The sequence below is a fragment of the Stegodyphus dumicola genome, chromosome 9 (assembly GCF_044657685.1).
Source record: "Stegodyphus dumicola isolate Sdum_Otavi_A_Nest chromosome 9, ASM4465768v1".
NCBI classification, from domain to species: Eukaryota; Metazoa; Arthropoda; class Arachnida; order Araneae; family Eresidae; genus Stegodyphus; species Stegodyphus dumicola.
In genome coordinates this window covers 140,235,683-140,255,972 of record NC_140776.1, presented here as the reverse complement: position 1 = coordinate 140,255,972, position 20,290 = coordinate 140,235,683, and the positions used below count along the sequence as shown (strand labels likewise).

The 20,290-nt window shown below is 35.6% G+C and overlaps 1 protein-coding gene across 1 annotated transcript in view; it reads left to right on the top strand.

Annotated features, from left to right (window-relative positions):
• Positions 1-20,290, top strand: part of LOC118185440 (long-chain-fatty-acid--CoA ligase 5-like) — a 102,609-nt gene that overhangs the window by 44,560 nt on the left and 37,759 nt on the right. The window contains exons 9-12 of the mRNA XM_085824153.1: positions 2,482-2,604; positions 14,389-14,466; positions 18,035-18,169; positions 18,984-19,066. Of these exons, the coding sequence (XP_085680279.1) occupies positions 2,482-2,604; positions 14,389-14,466; positions 18,035-18,169; positions 18,984-19,066 (419 nt within the window). The remainder of the gene's footprint in view (positions 1-2,481; positions 2,605-14,388; positions 14,467-18,034; positions 18,170-18,983; positions 19,067-20,290) is intronic.

Sequence of the window (20,290 nt, the reverse complement as noted above, 5' to 3'; positions counted from 1 at the left end):
GTAAACAAATTAGTGACCATATCGAGGAACGGAGGTTGCCAGATAATGAAAAACCTTGTTTTAAAGCGCTTAAAATTTATACAGTGAGTGGCAACAGTAACGGACTCTCCATTAATGGGAATATCGATGGAGTTCCTTGCAATATGATCATTGACACAGGAGCTAATGTTACCATCATTAGGAAAGATTTAGCTGAACAGTTTAAAGATAAACTTATTTGGACGCCATCCTGTGTTACCCTTCAGACTGCGTCTGGTGATAAGATCGATATAACTGGGAAGTTAAACGTAAGCATCACGTTTGGAAGTGCCGCCTACCATCACACGGCCTATGTGGCGGATATCACAGATCCATGCATACTCGGATTGGACTTTTTAAGGAACTACAATTTTTCCTTAGACTTGAAAAACAACAAACTGCTTTCAGCATCTGATGGCATGACTATCCATCCTCAAAAAGGATCCTCGCCTGGAAATGCCGACGCCTTGTCCGAAAGATCCAGCTTGGGAAGCTGCCGAAATCATACTAGGGTCGAAAAGAAACGCAAGACTACCAGCTCTTCTCCAGCCCAGATGCTCTTTGGTCGAGACCTTCGTCTGCCTTGTGACCGCCAGTTTGATCGCCGTACGGATGCGCCTTCATCGCCTGAGGAACACATCCAAGATGTCCAGGCCCGTTTTGAAGTGATGCCCCGTTTCGCACGAAAGCGAGTGAACTTGGCGACGGAGAAAGTGAAGACCAGATACAACACGAGAGCTACTGGACATAGATCCAACGAAGGAGACAAGGTGAGGTTGTGGAACCGGATTCAACGAAAAGGTCTCAGTCCTAAACTACAGTCACCTTCGGATGGTCCATGTACAGTGCGGAACAGACTGAATGACGTCTCCGTAAGTCTTCGAAATCTAAACCTAAAGTCGTTCATTACGACAGGTTAGCTCATTACTATGGCCATAGTACATAATGTAAATAATTGTAAATAGTATAAGACCATGGTCCATTTTGTTTTTAAATGTGTATTTGATTTGTATTTGATAGCATTTGATTTGTTTTATGTATTGCATTTATTGTTCATGTTGTTTATTATTGTAATGTAATGCTTATTAATGCATTTATGCCACAGTTGTAAGTTTAGCTTCCTGTCCAGGGATTGTACTGCCCGGGACGTGCAGTCCTTGGGAAGGGGACAGTGTTACGAATTTGGTATTTAAAAAGCTAATGTTAGTTCAATTATAAATTAAATGGTTTTATTTCTCGCGCAGTGCAGCGCGTGACGAATATTAAAAGAAAGCTAAGCCGGAAAATTGAAAATACAAGAGCGCATGCATTAAATAAATAAATATCTCTTTTTGATTTCGAGAAAGTACTGGAAAATTCTAGCGCGTGATTTTAAAATCTTATAAAAGGAGGAAAACATCTCAGTTTGTAGTAGTTGCTTAGTTTGTTGTTGTTTAGAAAACTGCTCTTGTTGATTGTAGCGAATTCGCTCTTTTAGAATTACGTTCTATTGGACATTTGAGTAGTTAGAAGATAACTACTGTGAGATATTGTAATACTGCATGATAATTTGAGGAAATTTAAGCATTTTTGTTGTGATAATAATAAATTTTTGTTCATTTTTCATCAGACTTGTGCGTTCATTTCATAACGAACAGTACGCAAGCAACAATATTTACAGAGACGAATTTGTTTGTAGTAAATGTGTGCTACAAGGAAATAAAAGCATCAAACGATTAGTTTTTAAGTATATCAGTATATTTTTATTATTATAACTTCAGAATTAAATTAATGAAATGGAACTGAAGATTAAAGGAAATAAAGAACTTAAATTTTAGGGAGAAATTTGTTTTTAACGAACTGTCCAATCCATTACCTAACAATATTAAGATATTATCTCAGTTTTTAACATTTAAGCAATTTTTATGAATTATATTTAAATGTTTTCAAATATAAGGTTTTCCCCCTCAAAATATTCTTTGAACAATAAACAAGGTTATCCCTTAAGTTAAACTGAAATTTCACTGATAGTAATTAATTTCATTGAAACTAAATTAAATTTAATTGACATTGATAATGGTTCAATATAGTGAAATTAGTTTAAGGTAATTTTTATTGGCAATCATGTTTGTTGAAATTTAGCTTTCATTAACAATGTTTTTCACTGAAAGTGAGTTTTATGTTCACTCATAATAATTTGCCTTAAAGAAACTAAATTAAATTTACGTTTAACTGACTACGGTTTACTTTTTATTGAAATTACGCAGCAAGTTATTTTTCGTTTAAGGAACAGAGCATACTTGTTTTGAAACTTAACTAAAAAATTAATTTGATACTAATTGCAAAGACGGAACTAATTTAAATTTATAAAATTAAAGTTTGTAAAATTCTTCGCTTCGAATTTTTTTTGTTATAATCTAAATTTTAACGCATAATCTAAAACCCTTCATAAATCTGAACCAAGGATTATTTTTTTGTTTTCAGGCTCCATCTCCTTCAGATATAGCCACTATATGTTACACTAGTGGCACTACGGGAGATCCGAAAGGTGTCATGATAACTCACTTTAATTTAATTGTTACAGCCACTGCTAAAATCTTTCATTTGGTGAGTAAATATATTGTTTTAATTTATATAAGCATCTATTTTTTCATAAATATCTTTCATTCATTTCCCATTTATTAACAATTTTTGTTGCATAATGGTTCATCTTGATTAAAAGATTTTCCCCTTTTGTCACTAAAGTACATAATCTCAAATATATTTCTTGATTTATTAGCATGTATGTTTTCTGCACTTCGCTTATTGACTCATTCCGAGACTGATTGCAACGAAAATAAAGTACATTGGCTTCCAAGATACGAGACGACAACACGCGACTAGAATATAAGGAAAAATGGAAACGTAAAGCTTTGATTACGCAAAATTGCGCCAAACTGACGCGTGAATATTTTGAGTCACGAAACCAAACAAGCATTATGTAAAAAGAAGAAAACAATATTTAACGTTCATCAATTATATGATGCCACATTTTGGTTATTAACAAATTAATAATTAAAGATAGGAACAAACAATACTTACATTAATAAAGACCTTCACACAAATTTTATAACCATTTCCCATTCTTTCAATGAGGGTATCAAACGTTGCAGCTGTTAGCAATGGCCATCCAACTACTGGAGTAGTTCTCATCTGTCTGTCACTGGATAGTGGAGGTGAATATGCAGAGATAGCACATCCAAGGTCATCTCAAAGATTTAAAATAGAATTAAGGTCTGAAGAATATAGCCACAACGTACGTGAAATGCCCTCACGCTTCAAGTACTCGTTAACGAAGCTGGTTCGATGGAGACAGTCATAAGAAGGAAATCAAGACCCATTGCTGCACGTGTAGGACTTCATCCCAATACTCTCACCTTACAGCTGTCACAAACTTTCTTTAAAAAATTTCAAATGGTTACGAAAACCTGCTGAAACTTAGCCCACATCATGATACTATCACGACTAAATGCGTGATGTTCTATGACGTTTTGGGCCTCACTGAGTATGCATTGTTCTCTCCGGACCCTTAAGCGCTTATCTTCTGATTCCAGGACAAACCTGGACTCGTTCGTCAGCAGGACTTTGCTCCAATCTAAGGCAGACCAATCTAGACGTTGGCAAAACCACATGCGACATGCGACGGGGGACGTGGGCACCACCTCTTTACCGTCGGTTAATTGGTGTAGCGCCACGTCCACCAATATCTAGAGTTGAACCTTGAGTCTTTCAAAAGAGCAATTACATGGCCATACAAGGGCTGTTAATATTTAGTATTACATTCTTGTTTGCTGGTTAACATATTCTATGGATAACGTGATTTACAGAGTTACATACTGACTTTGTCTCTCATTTCCGGCATACAATGCATATGCATTACCTGAACATTAATCTTACATTGTGTTGGATTACTTTTGTGTACAGTTACAGTTTTTAGCTGTACATTTCAATAAATATACCTACATTACTTGTAGATTGCATATAAATACAGTTTGCATGTACAGTTACATATGCCAATATTACATGTGCCTTGCGTTACATTATTTTTATATACATACATAGTCAGGCACGCCTGCTTCACATATTACTTAATTTTACCTACACTGCTTAACCTTAGGTTACATATACTTGCAGTTGCATATAGATACATGCAGATACATTCTGATTAATTTTTTAGATACAAATATTTACAAACATAATAGTCTTACAGGTTACTTACATTACATGTTATTTGGGTACTTATTGCATAATTTTCCAGTACATGAGATAGACATTTCAATACATACATTGCTTTGCGTTAGACATCCTATATCCCTTATTCATAATACAAAACATATATGTTACCCATGCATTTTTATTAGACATTTCTGCATTTATATTGCATTACTTTAAATTGCATAACTTACTTATACATAGCTTACTGATACACAAAAATATTTACATATATTACACTCCCTTACATTACTTTGCTTACAGATATATTCACTTTCATACATTCGTTATGCCTACATTATATATCGGTTCATTATATATGGTCTTACGGTATAATTTGCCGAAATTTATTTACACAGTACATGCACATTGTTAAATGCAACTGACTTTCCAGGTATGAATACAGGCAGTCTTTATACTGTGAGTTTCTAGTCTACATTATAGTTTCTTACAATTCACTTGAATGGCAGTTTTCCTACATTGCAATACATGTCCTTTTTAAAATGCTTAAGTTGTTTTTACATGCTGGGTTGTTCTATGGCTGACACAAGTCTGTATTTAAGTCGGACAGTCTGTCCATCAACTGTACCGGCTTTTTAATAAAGTGCCGCTGTTTTATTATATATTTACAGAACGGCTGGCGATTTGTTTCAGGGAGATTGATATGCAGTCCTTCTGTTAATGGGCATGACGTTAGATAGTGCTCTGGTGAGCCTGTGTCGCCGCATGCACATTGACTTGTGTGACTTATGCCACGCTTGAAGAATGGCAAAACCACAGTAATCTTACCACTCTGGACTGTGAGATTAGTGGAACAAAGACATTTGATACTCGAGAGTACGGTTCTTTTGTGTAAAACCTTCGGCGCACAGTCGTGATATGTACTGTCTTTCCAAGTGACGCTGCAACCATGGATGTAACAGTTGTGTACGACTCTCATAAATTTTGCTTGCCTACTGCAGCAAATACAGATCTTCAAAAAGGGTGCTAGCCTTTGGTAGACCAGGTCCATGTCTTTGACATCTGTTTGACGTTTTTGGAATTTCGCCCACATCAGAGAAATTTCCAAATGATCAATACCAAAGTAAAAAACACCAGTTTTGATTTTGACTGTACTGCTTCCATGCGTACGACAGCACTCAGCAGTCGCTACCATTTGTCTTCTTCCAGCCGTAGAAGCACCAGTATCATCAAATATCACTCTACGAAATTATAAACATTTCGTATCAGCATTTAAACAAACTTCCTCAAACTCTTCAAATTATGGGCGTCTCAACGAGTGACCAATTAGCATACTCTCGGACAGTCAGTCATGATTGGCTACTACCATCTTCATCCGTAGCAGTTTTAAGAAATGGCCGCTACAGCCGTTGAAAATCCTCTCCCTCCCCAAGCGGAGGCGAAAACGACCGACGAGATTAATCTTAAAAGCTTTTTTCGGCTTAACAAAATGTTTACCGTATTAGAAAATTCCTTCTTTTGATGATGACATTTTATTCTTCAGATGATGTGGAGGTAAAGGCGTTTATGCCTAAGAACTCCGTAACACGAACTTCCTTGATCCTTGATCCTTGAGCAGTTTTAAGCCACTCAAATTGAAGTAAGCTTTCGACTGGACAGCAGCGCTCGTAATATACCGAACTAGTTTTTGAAAGCATTTCTCATTGGAACATAGACGGAAATGTAAAACATGAGGGATTTAATTTGAACCAATATTACGGTTTTGATTTAGGGAAATAATTAAAAATTGGTTAAAAATTTTAATTTTAAGATATAGTTATTTCTCAAATTATCCACATTGATATTCTAAAAAAATAACTGTTAATGACAAATTTGGAAATTAGGTTAAACTGCTACGGTTCAAGATATAGAAATATGTCTGTAAGTCTTAATATCTAACATTATTAAGATATATCTAAATATACGATAGATAAATGAACAGTCAAAATTCGCATTAAGTACGTGTGACCAACTATTCTTACTACAATGATATATATTATTATTCTAATTTAAAATAATATGGAAAGACTGAGCAATGAATTCTAATAAAACTTGAAAATAGATTTATATTTCAATGGTGTGACAGAATGTCTCTCCGTAACTGAGCCTGCGGAGGTCTAAAAATATATTTTTTAAAAGAGGCGATCGAATAGCTTACTGAAATTTATTTGGCTTAGAAATAATGGCTGTATTGAACACGAAAATAGTAAATGTGACTAAAATTTTGAGCATTATAATCAACTAAATGCTAAATATTAGTTTTTTGAATAAACATTGGGAACTTAAAGCTTAATAGTAATTTTAAATGTTCCTCAATACTTTAGGTGGATAAATAAAAATTTTCAAATATTGTTGTTAAAGACGGATTTTCTTGAGTTGTTCGAATTCGGGTCGGGACGATTGCAAAAGTTTTACCTCAGTAACCAAATACTTTCATTTAGTTCCTTTTCATTATATCCATTTTTCTTCGGCCTTCACTAGAATGCATACTAGGATGCGAGTAGTCTAGTATTTATAGGAATGACAGTGGCTGAGATTTTTTATGCACGGACTTCAATAGGCCATTAAGCAGAGGTTCCGCCATGCTGGTATAGTAATTCAGTGAATGAGATTGTTAATCTGTTAAAAGTTAAAACGAGGAAGTGAGAGTTAATGTACTGAGAGAGCTGCAGGCTGTCTAGCTGTGCTATTAAATTCAGCGTTTGGTTTTAAATAAACTTTATCAGGTTCAATGTTTCTTCTAACCTTCTTCGGAAACATACAAGGACCTGACTAGGAACAGAGAGCTTACTAAAGCTATGTTCACTAATTGTAGTAAGTAGACAGGATACAGACGAAGGGTATACAAAACCCTTTATTTTTCTTTATATACAATGACTTCCGTACTTCGGAATACAATGACCCTCCACTCGGGGTCTAACGTAAAAGATATCAAAATAAAACTAAACTCTAATTTAACTTTAGAATAAGATTGGCCTTATAATAACAGGAAGCGTATGTAGCACAGAGACTGTGAACACTACAATACGTTTAATTTATCAAGAGGATTAATACCTCTGGCCTGGAAGGCAAATAGCAACTGCGTAACTTCTAAGGTAAGCGGCCTGCTTCGAACTCACTGCTTCCTCTCTCTTGCTTGGCAAAAAGGCCACACTTAAATACTTGGCGTTCGCCAGACAAACTTTGAATAAAATCCTTAACGCTTATAATTCTGGCCGGAAGTGGAAAATAAGAAGTGATAGTAAAGATTTAAAATAAAATAAACGTTAGTAAAACTTAAGATCCTTACATACTTCCCGCCAGAGTTAATTAGTTTGAAACTGAGGTCTAAAACGACCTTGTTGAAAACTTTTAGCTCTAGAATCTAACGCGAGGCCAACCTTTTACAATCATAACTTCGTTAGAAACTAGAAAATTTAAAAGAAAGAAATTTGTTACAATAGCAGCTTCCAGGATCTACAACAATCTTTTTTTTTTTTTATCTGTACTGCATCTAAACAGGAGCTTTATTCAATTCTGGTTCCTTCCAGAGATCTGGAAGGAAAACTAGTTTAATGAAATGTTACACAATGACATTGCAAATAACATATAGAATATACTTCTCTTAACATTCTTATTTCATTCATGACTATTTTAATTATCTCTCCCCGTGCTCTCTGACATGTGTTGTAAAAGAACACCAAACACGAATGTGTTTCTGTCTACGTGTGCCACACTTCCTCCTACAATCAAAACACTAACGTGTTAAAATTCAACATAACGAGACCTCTTAACACACCCTACTTTCAACTCTAAACCCTGAGGTACTATTCTAAAAGTGGCTAACTCTAAAGTGTAGCGCCAGAGGGCCTAACTATATCATTCAACCTTTACCACATATTCGCCATAATTTAATCTTTACAGTCACACGAATAACAAATTTTTAACATTACTTTCACTTTTACCATATCACGGTATTTCTTAACATTTAAAACTTATCTTAACTTTTAAGATAACAGTTCACATTGTATATAAGGACATATTAACATGCCGTTAATTTTACACATTTGAAAACATACATTAGTAGTACATTGTTAACTTCTATTCTTTTCAAAGCAAGTGCCAATTCTTTCTACATTGAAATAATACTACATTTCAAAAAAAAAAAAAAAAAAAAAAAAAAAAAAAAGTCTTTCAGACTAAAACTTCTTTCTTGCTAGAATGTTTTAAATAAAATTTATACAATAACTTTTTTTTTTTTTACAATATTTAAGTTTTTACACAACGCTATTATACATCAACTTTAGTTTTACGCACGAGTAATTGAAAAACATAATACGAAAATCGGTCATAACTCATTTCTCGCCCTTTTGGCGATAAAGGTAGACCTCGCATGAGGTAAAACTTCTTGAAATCTGCCACTTGCAGTAAGAATGAAAGATTAACTTAAGTTTGCAAAGTAACATAAAATTTTACTTATCTTTGTAATATTCGGACATCCTTTTCTGGGCCCAGTCTTTAAAGGTATAGCAGATAGTAGCTTGGTTGATCCTCCTTCTTGTACGGGCTCGCCCTTCAGTGCTTTCCTCTGGAAGCTTCCGTTTTTCACCAGTACGGCCACCCTTGAACACCTTCCTTTTGTCCTCTGCTTGTGGTCTTGGCCGTTTGAAGGCAGCTGGTCTTGGTGGAACCGGGAAACTTCTGTCGTGATCCTGCTTGGACCTCGTTGTTGGCCGTTCAAATTTTTCTTGTACTTTTTCCTCCGCCGCTGATGGCCCTTCCGCAGTTCGGTGACTTTTGCTGCGGAGAGTTCTGTCGGATGAGTCGATCTTCCGTTTTAAAGCCGGGTTATAGTTGCCGTCATTTCTCCTGGTCCTCTTCACATACGTCGTCCTTCTCCCTTCTTCATTCTGGGGGTGTTCGTGAACTCTGTTTTCTGGACGGTGGAACGGCTTCTTTTTCTTTTTACCTTCAATTTTTCCGCGGGGCAATTTTCTTTTCACTTGCTTCTGTCTCTCATTGGCTTGCCCTTGTACTTGTCGTTTTCCCACCTCTGGAACTTGTACCTGCGGTGTCTGCCGTGCCGGATCCTGCAAAAGATCTGAAAAGATTTGCATTTTATTACGATCGAAGTAGGGCTTAATTTGATCAATATTTGCGGAACAGATTTCACCATTTCTGGCCTTTAACACTACAACAGCGTGAGTTATTTTTTCTATAACATATGGTCCTTCAAATCGTGGAAAAAATTTGGCAGTTTTATCTTCTGGTGCTGAAGAAAGTGAATGCTTAATTTTTAGTACTTCATCCCCTACTTTATAAGTTACTCCCCGTCGTTTCAAGTCATAATACAATTTTTGTTTTCTCTGTGCTACTTCAGTATTCTTCTTTGCCTCCTTAATTAGTTTTTCTATATCACCCATTTTAAATTCTGGGGCTCTTTGTTGCACATAAAATAGTTTATCTAACGGTGTTATAATCTTTCTGCCTAGAAATAACTCAGCAGGAGTTTTTCCCGTTGTATCATGTTTTGCGGTCCTAAGGGCGAAAGCAAATTCATTGACATAGTTATCCCAGCTTTTATGAAAATTTTTAACATAACTACGGATAATTTTCACTATATTTCTGTTGACCCGCTATATTCCGCTATATTTGATTGCGGACGATACGGGACCATTTTTAAATGACGTATGCCCAGTTTTTGGCACATGTCTTCAAATATATTACTTACAAATTGAGGACCATTATCCGATATAACTTTTAGGGGCGCCCCGTATTTTAAAATATATTTATTTAAAATAGAATCGGTAACTAATTTCGCGGAGGCTCGTTTTAAGGGAACAATTTCGGTCCATTTACTAAAATGATCAACCATAACAAGGAGATAGCGACTTTTATTTAACTGACTTTTTGGGAAAGGGCCCAATAAATCGATGCCGATTATTTCATTTGGAAATTCGGATTTAATACTATTTAGAAACCCGGCCGGGCGGAAATTAATATAATTAACGGCTTAACATGTTGGGCAGGACTGGACATACGCCCTTGTTAACTTTTGCAGTTCAGGAAAGTAGACTGCCTCGCGTACGCGTTGGATAGTTTTTCGAATACCAGCATGAGAAGCTAAAGGGCTGTCATGGAGCTCATGCAGGATATTTAACCTAAGACTAGCTGGGATAACAGGTCGAAATTCGTTGTTGGAATTCGTAGTTTTTGTATAAAATAATAGACCATCTATTAGTTCGTAATGGGCCGCTCTATTTCTTATCGCCACAATATCTTGGTGGCTAAAATTTTCAGGATCCTTCAAATACTCATAAATACTTCCAAACTCAGGATCCTTACCCAGTTCGGTTATTACAGTTTCTCGGGAATTTATTGTACACGCTGTCAGCATTGCAACTTTTACGGTATTACCCTGTTCGTCTAATTTAATTCGTGATAGGGCATCTGCTACGATATTTTCCTTTCCGGGGGTATGCTTGATTACCAGATTATATTCTTGCAGCTTGAGTGCCCATCTTATTAATCTTGGGGATAAATTTTTCCCTGAGTACAATCTAGTTACCGCCGCATGATCAGAATATACTGTTATCGGCGCCTTTCCAAAATAGACTCGGAACTTTTGCACTGCTAACAGAACTGCAAGTGCCTCTCTCTCGGTCGCGGAATAGTTTCTTTGTGTTTGATTTAAAGTTCGGCTAAAAAATGCCACGGGGTGCTGATTTTGCGAAAGTACCGCTCCTACCGCATAATCCGAAGCATCCGCTGAAATTTCTAAATTTTCATCCTTTTCAGGAAATTTCAACACAGGGGCTTGCGTTAATGCTTGTTTTAATTTTTCGAAAGCACTATTGGCTTCGGCCGTCTACGAGAATCTTGCCTTTTTCCTTTTTAATTTTAACAATGGCTCAGCGATAGCCGCAAAATCTTTTATAAAGGACCTATAATATGAACAAAGTCCTAGAAAAGAAGAGAGCTTCTTTGCCGTGTTTGGAGTCGGATACTTTTGTACAGCGATTATTTTTGATTCATCTGTCTCGATCCCTTTTTGCGATATTTTGTAACCTAAATATTTTAATTCAGGGGCTGCAAATTTGCACTTTTCGACATTAACTTTTAGACCGGCCTCATTTAATAAAGAAAACACCTGTCTTAAATCCTGTATATGTTGGTCGAGATTATCACTAGTAATAATGATATCGTCTAAATAGATAAATGTGGACTTTCCAAGAACAGGTCTTAACACAATGTCCATGCATCGCTGAAATGTTGCTGGGGCCCCAGAAAGCCCAAACGGCATACGCAAAAATGCATAAGTGCCAGACTTGGTTATAAAAGCAGTCTTAGGCACGTCCTCAGGCCTGACCCCTATTTGAAAATAACCATTCGTTAAGTCTAAAGTCGTCATAAATTTGGTTGATTTTATGTTCCTTAAAATTTCTTCTATGATCGGTAACGGATATACCGGATATTTCGTTATGGAATTTAATTTACGGTAATCAATAGCGAATCTCCACCTTTTTGGATGCTCCAAAGGATAATCATTATTTTTCTTACATAAAACCACCGGACTAGCATAACTACTTGAGATGGGCGTTATGATCTTTTTACGTAGCATATCGGTAATATGCCATTCTATAATTTTTTCCTTATTCTTATCATACCGGTATGGTTTTTGACGAACCGGCAATGCATCTCCGGTGTCAATACTATGGTTAGTAACCTGAGTAAATCCTGGAATATCACTAAATAAGGAAGCAAATTCACTTACCACTTGTCGGATTCTATCTTGCTTGTCATTAGGCAGGTGGTCAAGATTTAACCTTGGCGGTTCAACCTTTTCTACACGCACTGATTTCATTGTCAGCCTAAGGGACGCTTCATTAAAATCCAGTGTAGCTTGTGCGTCTGAAAGAAAGTCTATTCCTAGGATTAAATGTGCTTGCAAATTCTTTACTATAAAAAACATCACCTTTACTTGTTCGTCCTTGATACGGATATATAAAGGTACTTTACCTACGCACTTGCATTCTTTTCCTTGCGCCGCTAATACTGTCGTATTATCCGCATTATATATGCGGTATTTGCGAAAATACTTTCTAAAAAAGACTTCTGCCACACAGGAACACTGCGCGCCGGTATCCAGGAGTGCGGTGGCCGGGATATTATTTACCAAGACTTCAATCTTCGGAAGAGTTAAATTTTTCACCATTACTGTATTTAACTTGTAGGAAGAGGGATTTTCGTGGCCTTCGGATTTCCGCACCCTCTCGTTAGCAGAAATCCGTTTTAGTTTAAATTATTTTTCCTTTCCGTGCTTTCCTTCTTTCTCCACTGGTCTTGAGACTTTTTTCCTGGGTTGCTATTGAACTGTCGACGTTCGCCGGCTGTTTTTGAATGCTCGGGTTTCCTTGCCCACTGATTCGCTTTTTCTCCGTAGCCATGTGCTTGAGTTTGCTGTAGTCTTGGCGTACCAAATTGGTTTCGCTGTTGATATTGGCGTCTTCTTTCGACGTCCGCCGTTCTTCTACTTTCAAACTGGATTGCTAGCTCAAATAACTTTTCCAGTGTAGTCGGATTTCGTAATTCAATAAAGTCTTGCACTTGGGGTAGTAACCTCGGCAAAATCACTTGAATTATTTCAGGATCCGGACGGTTTCCATACAAGAGCTTGAAAACGTGAATTTTTCTTAAAATAAAGCTCGAGAGGTTTTCCATTCTTTGTTGATATATACTGAAAAGTTCTGTTTCTAATTTCGCACGATCCCTTACAACAGGGAAGTCTTTTAGTAGGGCAGTCTTGAAATTTTCGTAAGTATAGGTGGGACTTCCTGCTTGACCCAAGAGACTTCTGCCGATACATTTGAACCATTTAAGCGCTTGGCCCCTCAAAGCGCTGGTAGCTAAGGTAACTTTCTGAAACTCGTGCACGGGGTAGAGCATGAAGTGGTCATCCAATTTTTCCAAAAAACTGGTTACCGGTGAGTTTCCGTTAAATGTTGCTTCTGGTTTCATCGAAGCGCGCATGGTCTGGACGATGTACCCAAATCCTTCCAGGGCGGCAGCTGGCATTTCTGGATTCTGAGCCGTTTCTGCAGGCAGCACAGGTTCTTCTTGAAACTCGGCCATGGTTATTCTTCTTCGTCGGGCGCCACTATCAGGTTCAATGTTTCTTCTAACCTTCTTCGGAAACATACAAGGACCTGACTAGGAACAGAGAGCTTACTAAAGCTATGTTCACTAATTGTAGTAAGTAGACAGGATACAGACGAAGGGTATACAAAACCCTTTATTTTTCTTTATATACAATGACTTCCGTACTTCGGAATACAATGATCCTCCACTCGGGGTCTAACGTAAAAGATATCAAAATAAAACTAAACTCTAATTTAACTTTAGAATAAGATTGGCCTTATAATAACAGGAAGCGTATGTAGCACAGAGACTGTGAACACTACAATACGTTTAATTTATCAAGAGGATTAATACCTCTGGCCTGGAAGGCAAATAGCAACTGCGTAACTTCTAAGGTAAGCGGCCTGCTTCGAACTCACTGCTTCCTCTCTCTTGCTTGGCAAAAAGGCCACACTTAAATACTTGGCGTTCGCCAGACAAACTTTGAATAAAATCCTTAACGCTTATAATTCTGGCCGGAAGTGGAAAATAAGAAGTGATAGTAAAGATTTAAAATAAAATAAACGTTAGTAAAACTTAAGATCCTTACAACTTTACATATAGCGTTTGATAGCTTTTACTTAATTTTGAACTCCAGTTTATAAAATCTGCTAGCCATATCAATTAATATTTAGTTCAGTTTTATCCGTACGTGGTATCTTCAGTAAAGAAATTAGTTAGTTTCTGACGAGAATAATTTATGCGAATAAATAAGTTTGGTTATGTTAAATTGAAAACTATCTAAGCCAAATCTTAAAGGTACCTTAAAGGTAAGGTTACCTGATGCACTTCACCTAAGCGTTTGAAAATTTTAGGATGTGTTATTTATATCCCTTTTAACAAGAAAAGTGAAATGATACATGAAGTTATGACTGTTCAAAGTTTCAGCTACTACATTTCTAACAAGTAATTTTAAATTTTTATTTAAGATTTATTTCAAACTTTTAGATTTAATAATTATTTCAACTTTCTGACGTTTTTTAGGGTGATGCAGCTCCCGGCAAAGGAGATTCTTATTTGTCTTTCTTACCTCTTGCTCACATGATGGAGAGGATTATTCAGGTAATGACACTTTGATATTCTGTACTTCAGTAAAATTCTATCGTCAAATGGCGCGGTCCATTTGTTCTTCCCACTTATTCCTCTCTAATCTTACACCATCTTGAGCCTGCAAACAGCAACATTGCGACAAGACAGTATTCCTGTCACTAATTCTAAAAGCTTGATGTGTATCCACTTATTTCTAGGCTGTAATTTACATCAGTTAGTTACAAAAAGTGAAATGAAATGCAAACTTTCTTAAATTTAATCAGATTATTAAGTTCCGTCTACTTCGATAAATTATTTCTTTACGTTTACATTTCATTTCGTGTTTTGTAACTAGTGAACAAAGCACCACGCTTTACCATGAGTGATATAGTGCAAGATTTAGCAAATCATAACAGCAGGAAGAGATGCGTGTGTATAACACCTGCATCATGGCTTTATTAAACAGTTATTAACTTACGGGTCCTATCCTAGGATGAGATATGGAAATCTCATATGCTTCTAAAGTTTGCTTGATTGTTACATGCTCTTTAAAATCAAGCAAAACAAGATCGTTCAAATTTCTTGAGAATATTAGTTGCAACCAAGAGAAATTAAATTCAAGTTAATGCAAGTCAGCAGATAAAGCTATGAATATGTTTTAATTTTTAACAACTGTAAGATTTTTAATTTGCTCAAGTAAGTAAGTGGTTATTCAGAATTTAATTTTTATCACATTCTAATTCTTTCTAAAAAGAGAAATTATGTTGCCAGAATGGACGATACAAGGAATACATTTGAAAGGACGTAAAATATACCGTTTTTCAAAAATTTAATTGTTTATTGAGCCAAATAATGGGATTGCGTTTTATTTATTAACTCTTTATATTTCTGTTCCTATTTGAAATTATTATTTTTCATGAAATTTTTGGCATTGAAAATAATAGTTGTATTGCTTCGCATTAACTGCTGCATTTCATTTCGAATTTTCTTGCCGTTGTCTTCATATTAATGCCTAAACCTAAACCAGAGTCACAGCTGGATGTTCCGTAACTGTAGTTATTAATATGCAATTTACCAGGTTCTAAATTTAATTAAATTATGACAAAGAATTGGTAATACATTGGCCCAAATGCGAAGAGGAATTTACGGAGAATTTTTTAAGGGAAGCTGACACGAACTTCGAAAGCACTAGTCAGTCTTATATATTCTAACTTGGTGTAAGATCCGGATGAGCCATATATTTACCGATCTTTATTTATTGACTCATTGCAAGACTGAATATAATGAAATAAAGTATGCAGTGAGTAGAACTAATGAATGAAGGCATTTCTTACTAGAATGTAACCGTAAACGTAGAATATGAGAAAACTGGTTTAAAGCAATATTTTATTTTTTGATGCAGTTAGTTATTGTGAAAATAATTAAAATTTTGAGATTAGTATGTAATAGATATCTCTCAAACTTTACTACCAACAGCGGATGAGAGGTAAAATCGCTGGTATAATTTTGGTAAGAGTTCAAATCCTGGCGAACTGGCTGCAAGAGAGTTCTTTTGGCTTTTGCAATGTTTAATATGAATACCAGCCAAATTCCCTAAGTAATTCCTCCATGAAAACCTTCGATCCTTTAGACAGATTGCCATTTCAGATTAGCCATATTCCAAAAAAATCTAGATATCTCAAGCTATATACATGGTGTATTTCTGTTGAAACAATTCAGTGTGACGAATTAAGGTTCACATAAATCTGGTATGCATTAAGATGTAGAAAAATTATTGCTAAAATTATCGCAGGTGCTATAAAGTAGTTCTTACTTGAAACATTTCTCAGATGTGACATATAGAGCTAAAACTCTTACAATATATACATATATACATATATATATATATACACATTTTCAAAACATCATTACATCTAAAAGGAAGCAATCTATCTGAATGAAATCAAGCTTATAGATTCGTCATTCATAGATATGCAAGATATGATTTTAACTCCACTCTTGTCAAGGCAGATGACGCAAAAAAGAGCTAGATTTCTCACTGTACCTGCCATACATTAAAATATCGCCTTGAAATGTGTAATTATTATTTTGACTAATGATGATATGTTGAGGTTTAATTTTTATTTTGATTAATGTTGTTATGTTATTTAAAACCATTGCTTTCGTATGAGTTTAAAACCATTGCTTTATATATTGCTTTTATTTGAGATGAATTCAACCTCAATTTAGACAAGTAGGCGCGTTTGAGAAGAGTCGCATCATGTTACTGCATGAAGGCGAATGGTCATTTCTTTATACTGCGAACCATATGTAGCGCGTGAATGTTACCATCATGCACTGTTGGTGGCAGTGGAGTCAGGAAGGTAGGCACGCACGACATATAGGATCTTCGAGATTTCTACAGACAGGAATGATATGAAACGGAAGAAGCGTTGAACCCACGTGAACGGTAATATTTACCACATTTGCGGATATTCAGCAAGCAATGATCCTCTTCCTGCAGCATTCTGTGAGTGCCAGTATCATAAACAGAAGATTCAATGCTATTGCCTTGCAGGCAAGCAGATCGTTATGACGAATGCCTATCACAAAACAGCAGTCTCATCAAAGACTACAGTGGTGCCGAAGAGAATCTTCTGAAAACATGCTAAATAGAAGCATTTAATCTTTATCGATAAGCGTCTCGATTTTTCCTACGTCAAGATGGCCAACGCATTCGCGTATGCAGGCAAAGCTGTCGTCTCCAAGAGGGACGCTTCGCTGCCCAGCACCGCGCTTTATACGGATGAATGTCATGGTACGGGATGCGATTTCACACGATCGCGTAGCGATCACCATTAACCTTCATAGTTAGCATTTTGCCAGATCAGCGATGCGTTGATCAGGTCCGTGGACGGCTGACTCTGCCGTTTGAGAATACGAGCAAAGGTGCCTAATTCCAGTAGGCTCCCGTTCTCATATTATTAATATTTTAAGAGTTTGTCTTGCAACTATGGATACTCCTCTGTGGTCAGCCGCATCTCTAAGTCTGCTGTTATCACAAAATATCTTTGGAGGCTATAGGCTTCTGTGTTAAGACTTAACAAGACAAAGTTGATGAAACCAACCGTATCACCAAACCTTTGCCCAACAAAAAATATCAAATCCGCTGTCAGTACTATAGATTACTTTTATCAAATCTGCAAAAACGGCAAGATAAATCAAATCTCCAAGGAACGAATAACACAAGATTATGTTAGGGAACTGTTAAAACTCCCTATGATGTGTTGTAGAAGGCAATAAAAATAATGACGGCTCAGTATCCTTTTGAAAGATATAGCATTTCTTTACATTGTGAAATAAAATTTGCGATGACATTCTCATTTTATAATTATTTATTGTCGTTTAGTGACTTCGTCTTTCCTACTAAATAACATTTCATTCCAATACTTCGCTTCTGTCTGCAACGTTTTTTTTGGATGACGAATGCATATATCAGAGATTAAACTGGTATTAGATGCATGAGAAATCCTAACTATGTCCTTTGTTTTATTTTTATAATTTCCGTAATTTTATTTATTTTAAAAGAATTTTATTCCAAAACAATTTTTTATCCATGCAGGTGATTCTACTATTAAATGGAGGGAAAATAGGTTTCTTTAGTGGTGATCTCAGTCTATTGGTGGATGACCTGAAGGCTTTGAAACCAACACATATAGCTGTGGTTCCTCGTTTATTAAACAAAATATATGACAAGGTATGTAGTATATGTATGACATTTCTTATTTGGGGAATTTATATTGCTTACGATGTTAAGCTTAAAAGTACATTGCTCATCAAAATTAAAGAATAATCCGATAAAGTGTACTAACTGACTTAAGTTTTCAAAGATAGTCCAAAGATATAATTATTTGTGTTAATTATCTGAGCTTAAAACTAAATTTATGAGCATTATTTAGCCCAAAGAATGTGCGAATTAAGCAATTCATAATGTGTTGCATATTGAATATGTACTGGAATTCGGGTTTGTAATGTTATTAATGAAGTTGTTAGCAAAGTTGTAATTGTTAGGACAGGAATTACAATAAAATATTGCAATATTTTGTAGTTTTTATTAGGAAATTTAAAATCTGCTACCCGAAGCCATAACTTTGCAACATGCATCTTTATAGCATACGTAGTTTATATATCCTCATTTTTAAAAATAACTTGTTACACATTTACATTATAGGTCATAAATAAAATTAAAAAAAAACTATTAAAGCTGTTAGAAATACACAATGTAAAATATAGACTCTCTTGAAGAAGTTCATTAGCACTCAATATTTAAAATTGTACATAAAATTTGTTTAATATAACATTTTAAAATTCCCTAAATGTTTTCAGAATTATCGCGTATTTTATTTGTATATTTTATATTTGTTTCGTTTGCATTGCATGAATTAACAGCTGCAGTTTTGAAATAAATTTTATTAAAACAATCTTCATTGTGATTTACTCCTCGACTAAAATAAATAAGAAACGGAACTCCTCTCTAAGTTTTCTTCTAAAATAGTATTTATATCTTTCAGGTAATGACAGAGGCAAGCAGTAGCATTTTAAAGAAATCACTCCTGAATTTAGCTCTTCGGAGGAAGCAAAATGATGTAAATAGGTAAATATAGAAAACCAAGTCATGTCTATAAATTTTATATTTGAATATGTATTTCCATTCAGTGTATTTCATGCTCTTCTAGAAAAAAATATTTAATAATATCATATTAAAAGCACTTCTAATGGGTGATCCTTATGTCACGTGTCATAGGTCAGGTGAAATCTTTTTATTTAAAGCTCCTCCTTGAAAACACCCGTATTAAAATCATGCAATTATTTTAATAACATATGTTCGATGACGGTAAGTTCAACTTCGCAACAAGTTTACTGGATACAATCTTTCAGATGCTGCAGATGAGTAATCACCTCGGAGTGAACCACAATTTTTAAGTAAGCCACACAAAAGATAAATGGGGCTTTGCTTTTTGGAAATCATTCAATATTTCCTCAGCAAAAATCCAAGATCCACCAGCGGCTGATCTGTAAGGTGGCTGAACACGGATATTTCAACCTAGAATCGATTCCAGACAAACTGGCTGACTGCTTGGGCGTTTTCCTGGCTTTTCCCATCTGTAATGTAGATAGATACAAGCTAGCAAGTCCTCCACAAAAGCGTTAGAGGGGTCAGGCTGTATGAGATGTTTCGTGTTTTTATCCATGTTTAATGTGAATACGAGTCAGTTTTCCCTAGAAAGTCCTTCACGAAGACATCCCTTTCTCTAAGCGGATAGCTTTCGAGTCCTTCTCCATAATCAAATGAGCCAAATTAAACTTCCTAAGTAGATAGATAGACTTAGCTTGCTTTACTATATTCAGCTAAAGCAAACCAAATGAAACCAGAAAACATCCAGTGTCTTGGAAGTTAGTATTAATGCCCATGATGCTAGACATCTTAAGATGTTTTATAAATGCAGGAGATCTGCTAAATTTATGGACTGTAATTCGATAGTATAAAGCGATTAGATGTCTGCATCAATTTCATTACCTCTCCTGAAATTGGGATATGTGGAAAAAAGAACTTTTGTATGATAAACAGTCCTAGTGCAACGTAAATTTATTCCGTTAACATCAAATTATTTTATATTACAAGCCTAATCTCGCAGAATACTCTCTACTCCAACAAACGAAAAAATTTATTAATCTTTGCAGCAATCAAAAGATGTACAGAAACAAACATAAGATAAAATAGCGCAGGGAGTTACACTTCAAAATACTATTCAAAAATAAAAAAGGAGAACTCATAATTGTGTTTTAACTATGAGCCGGGTCCTTATTCGGCCTTTAC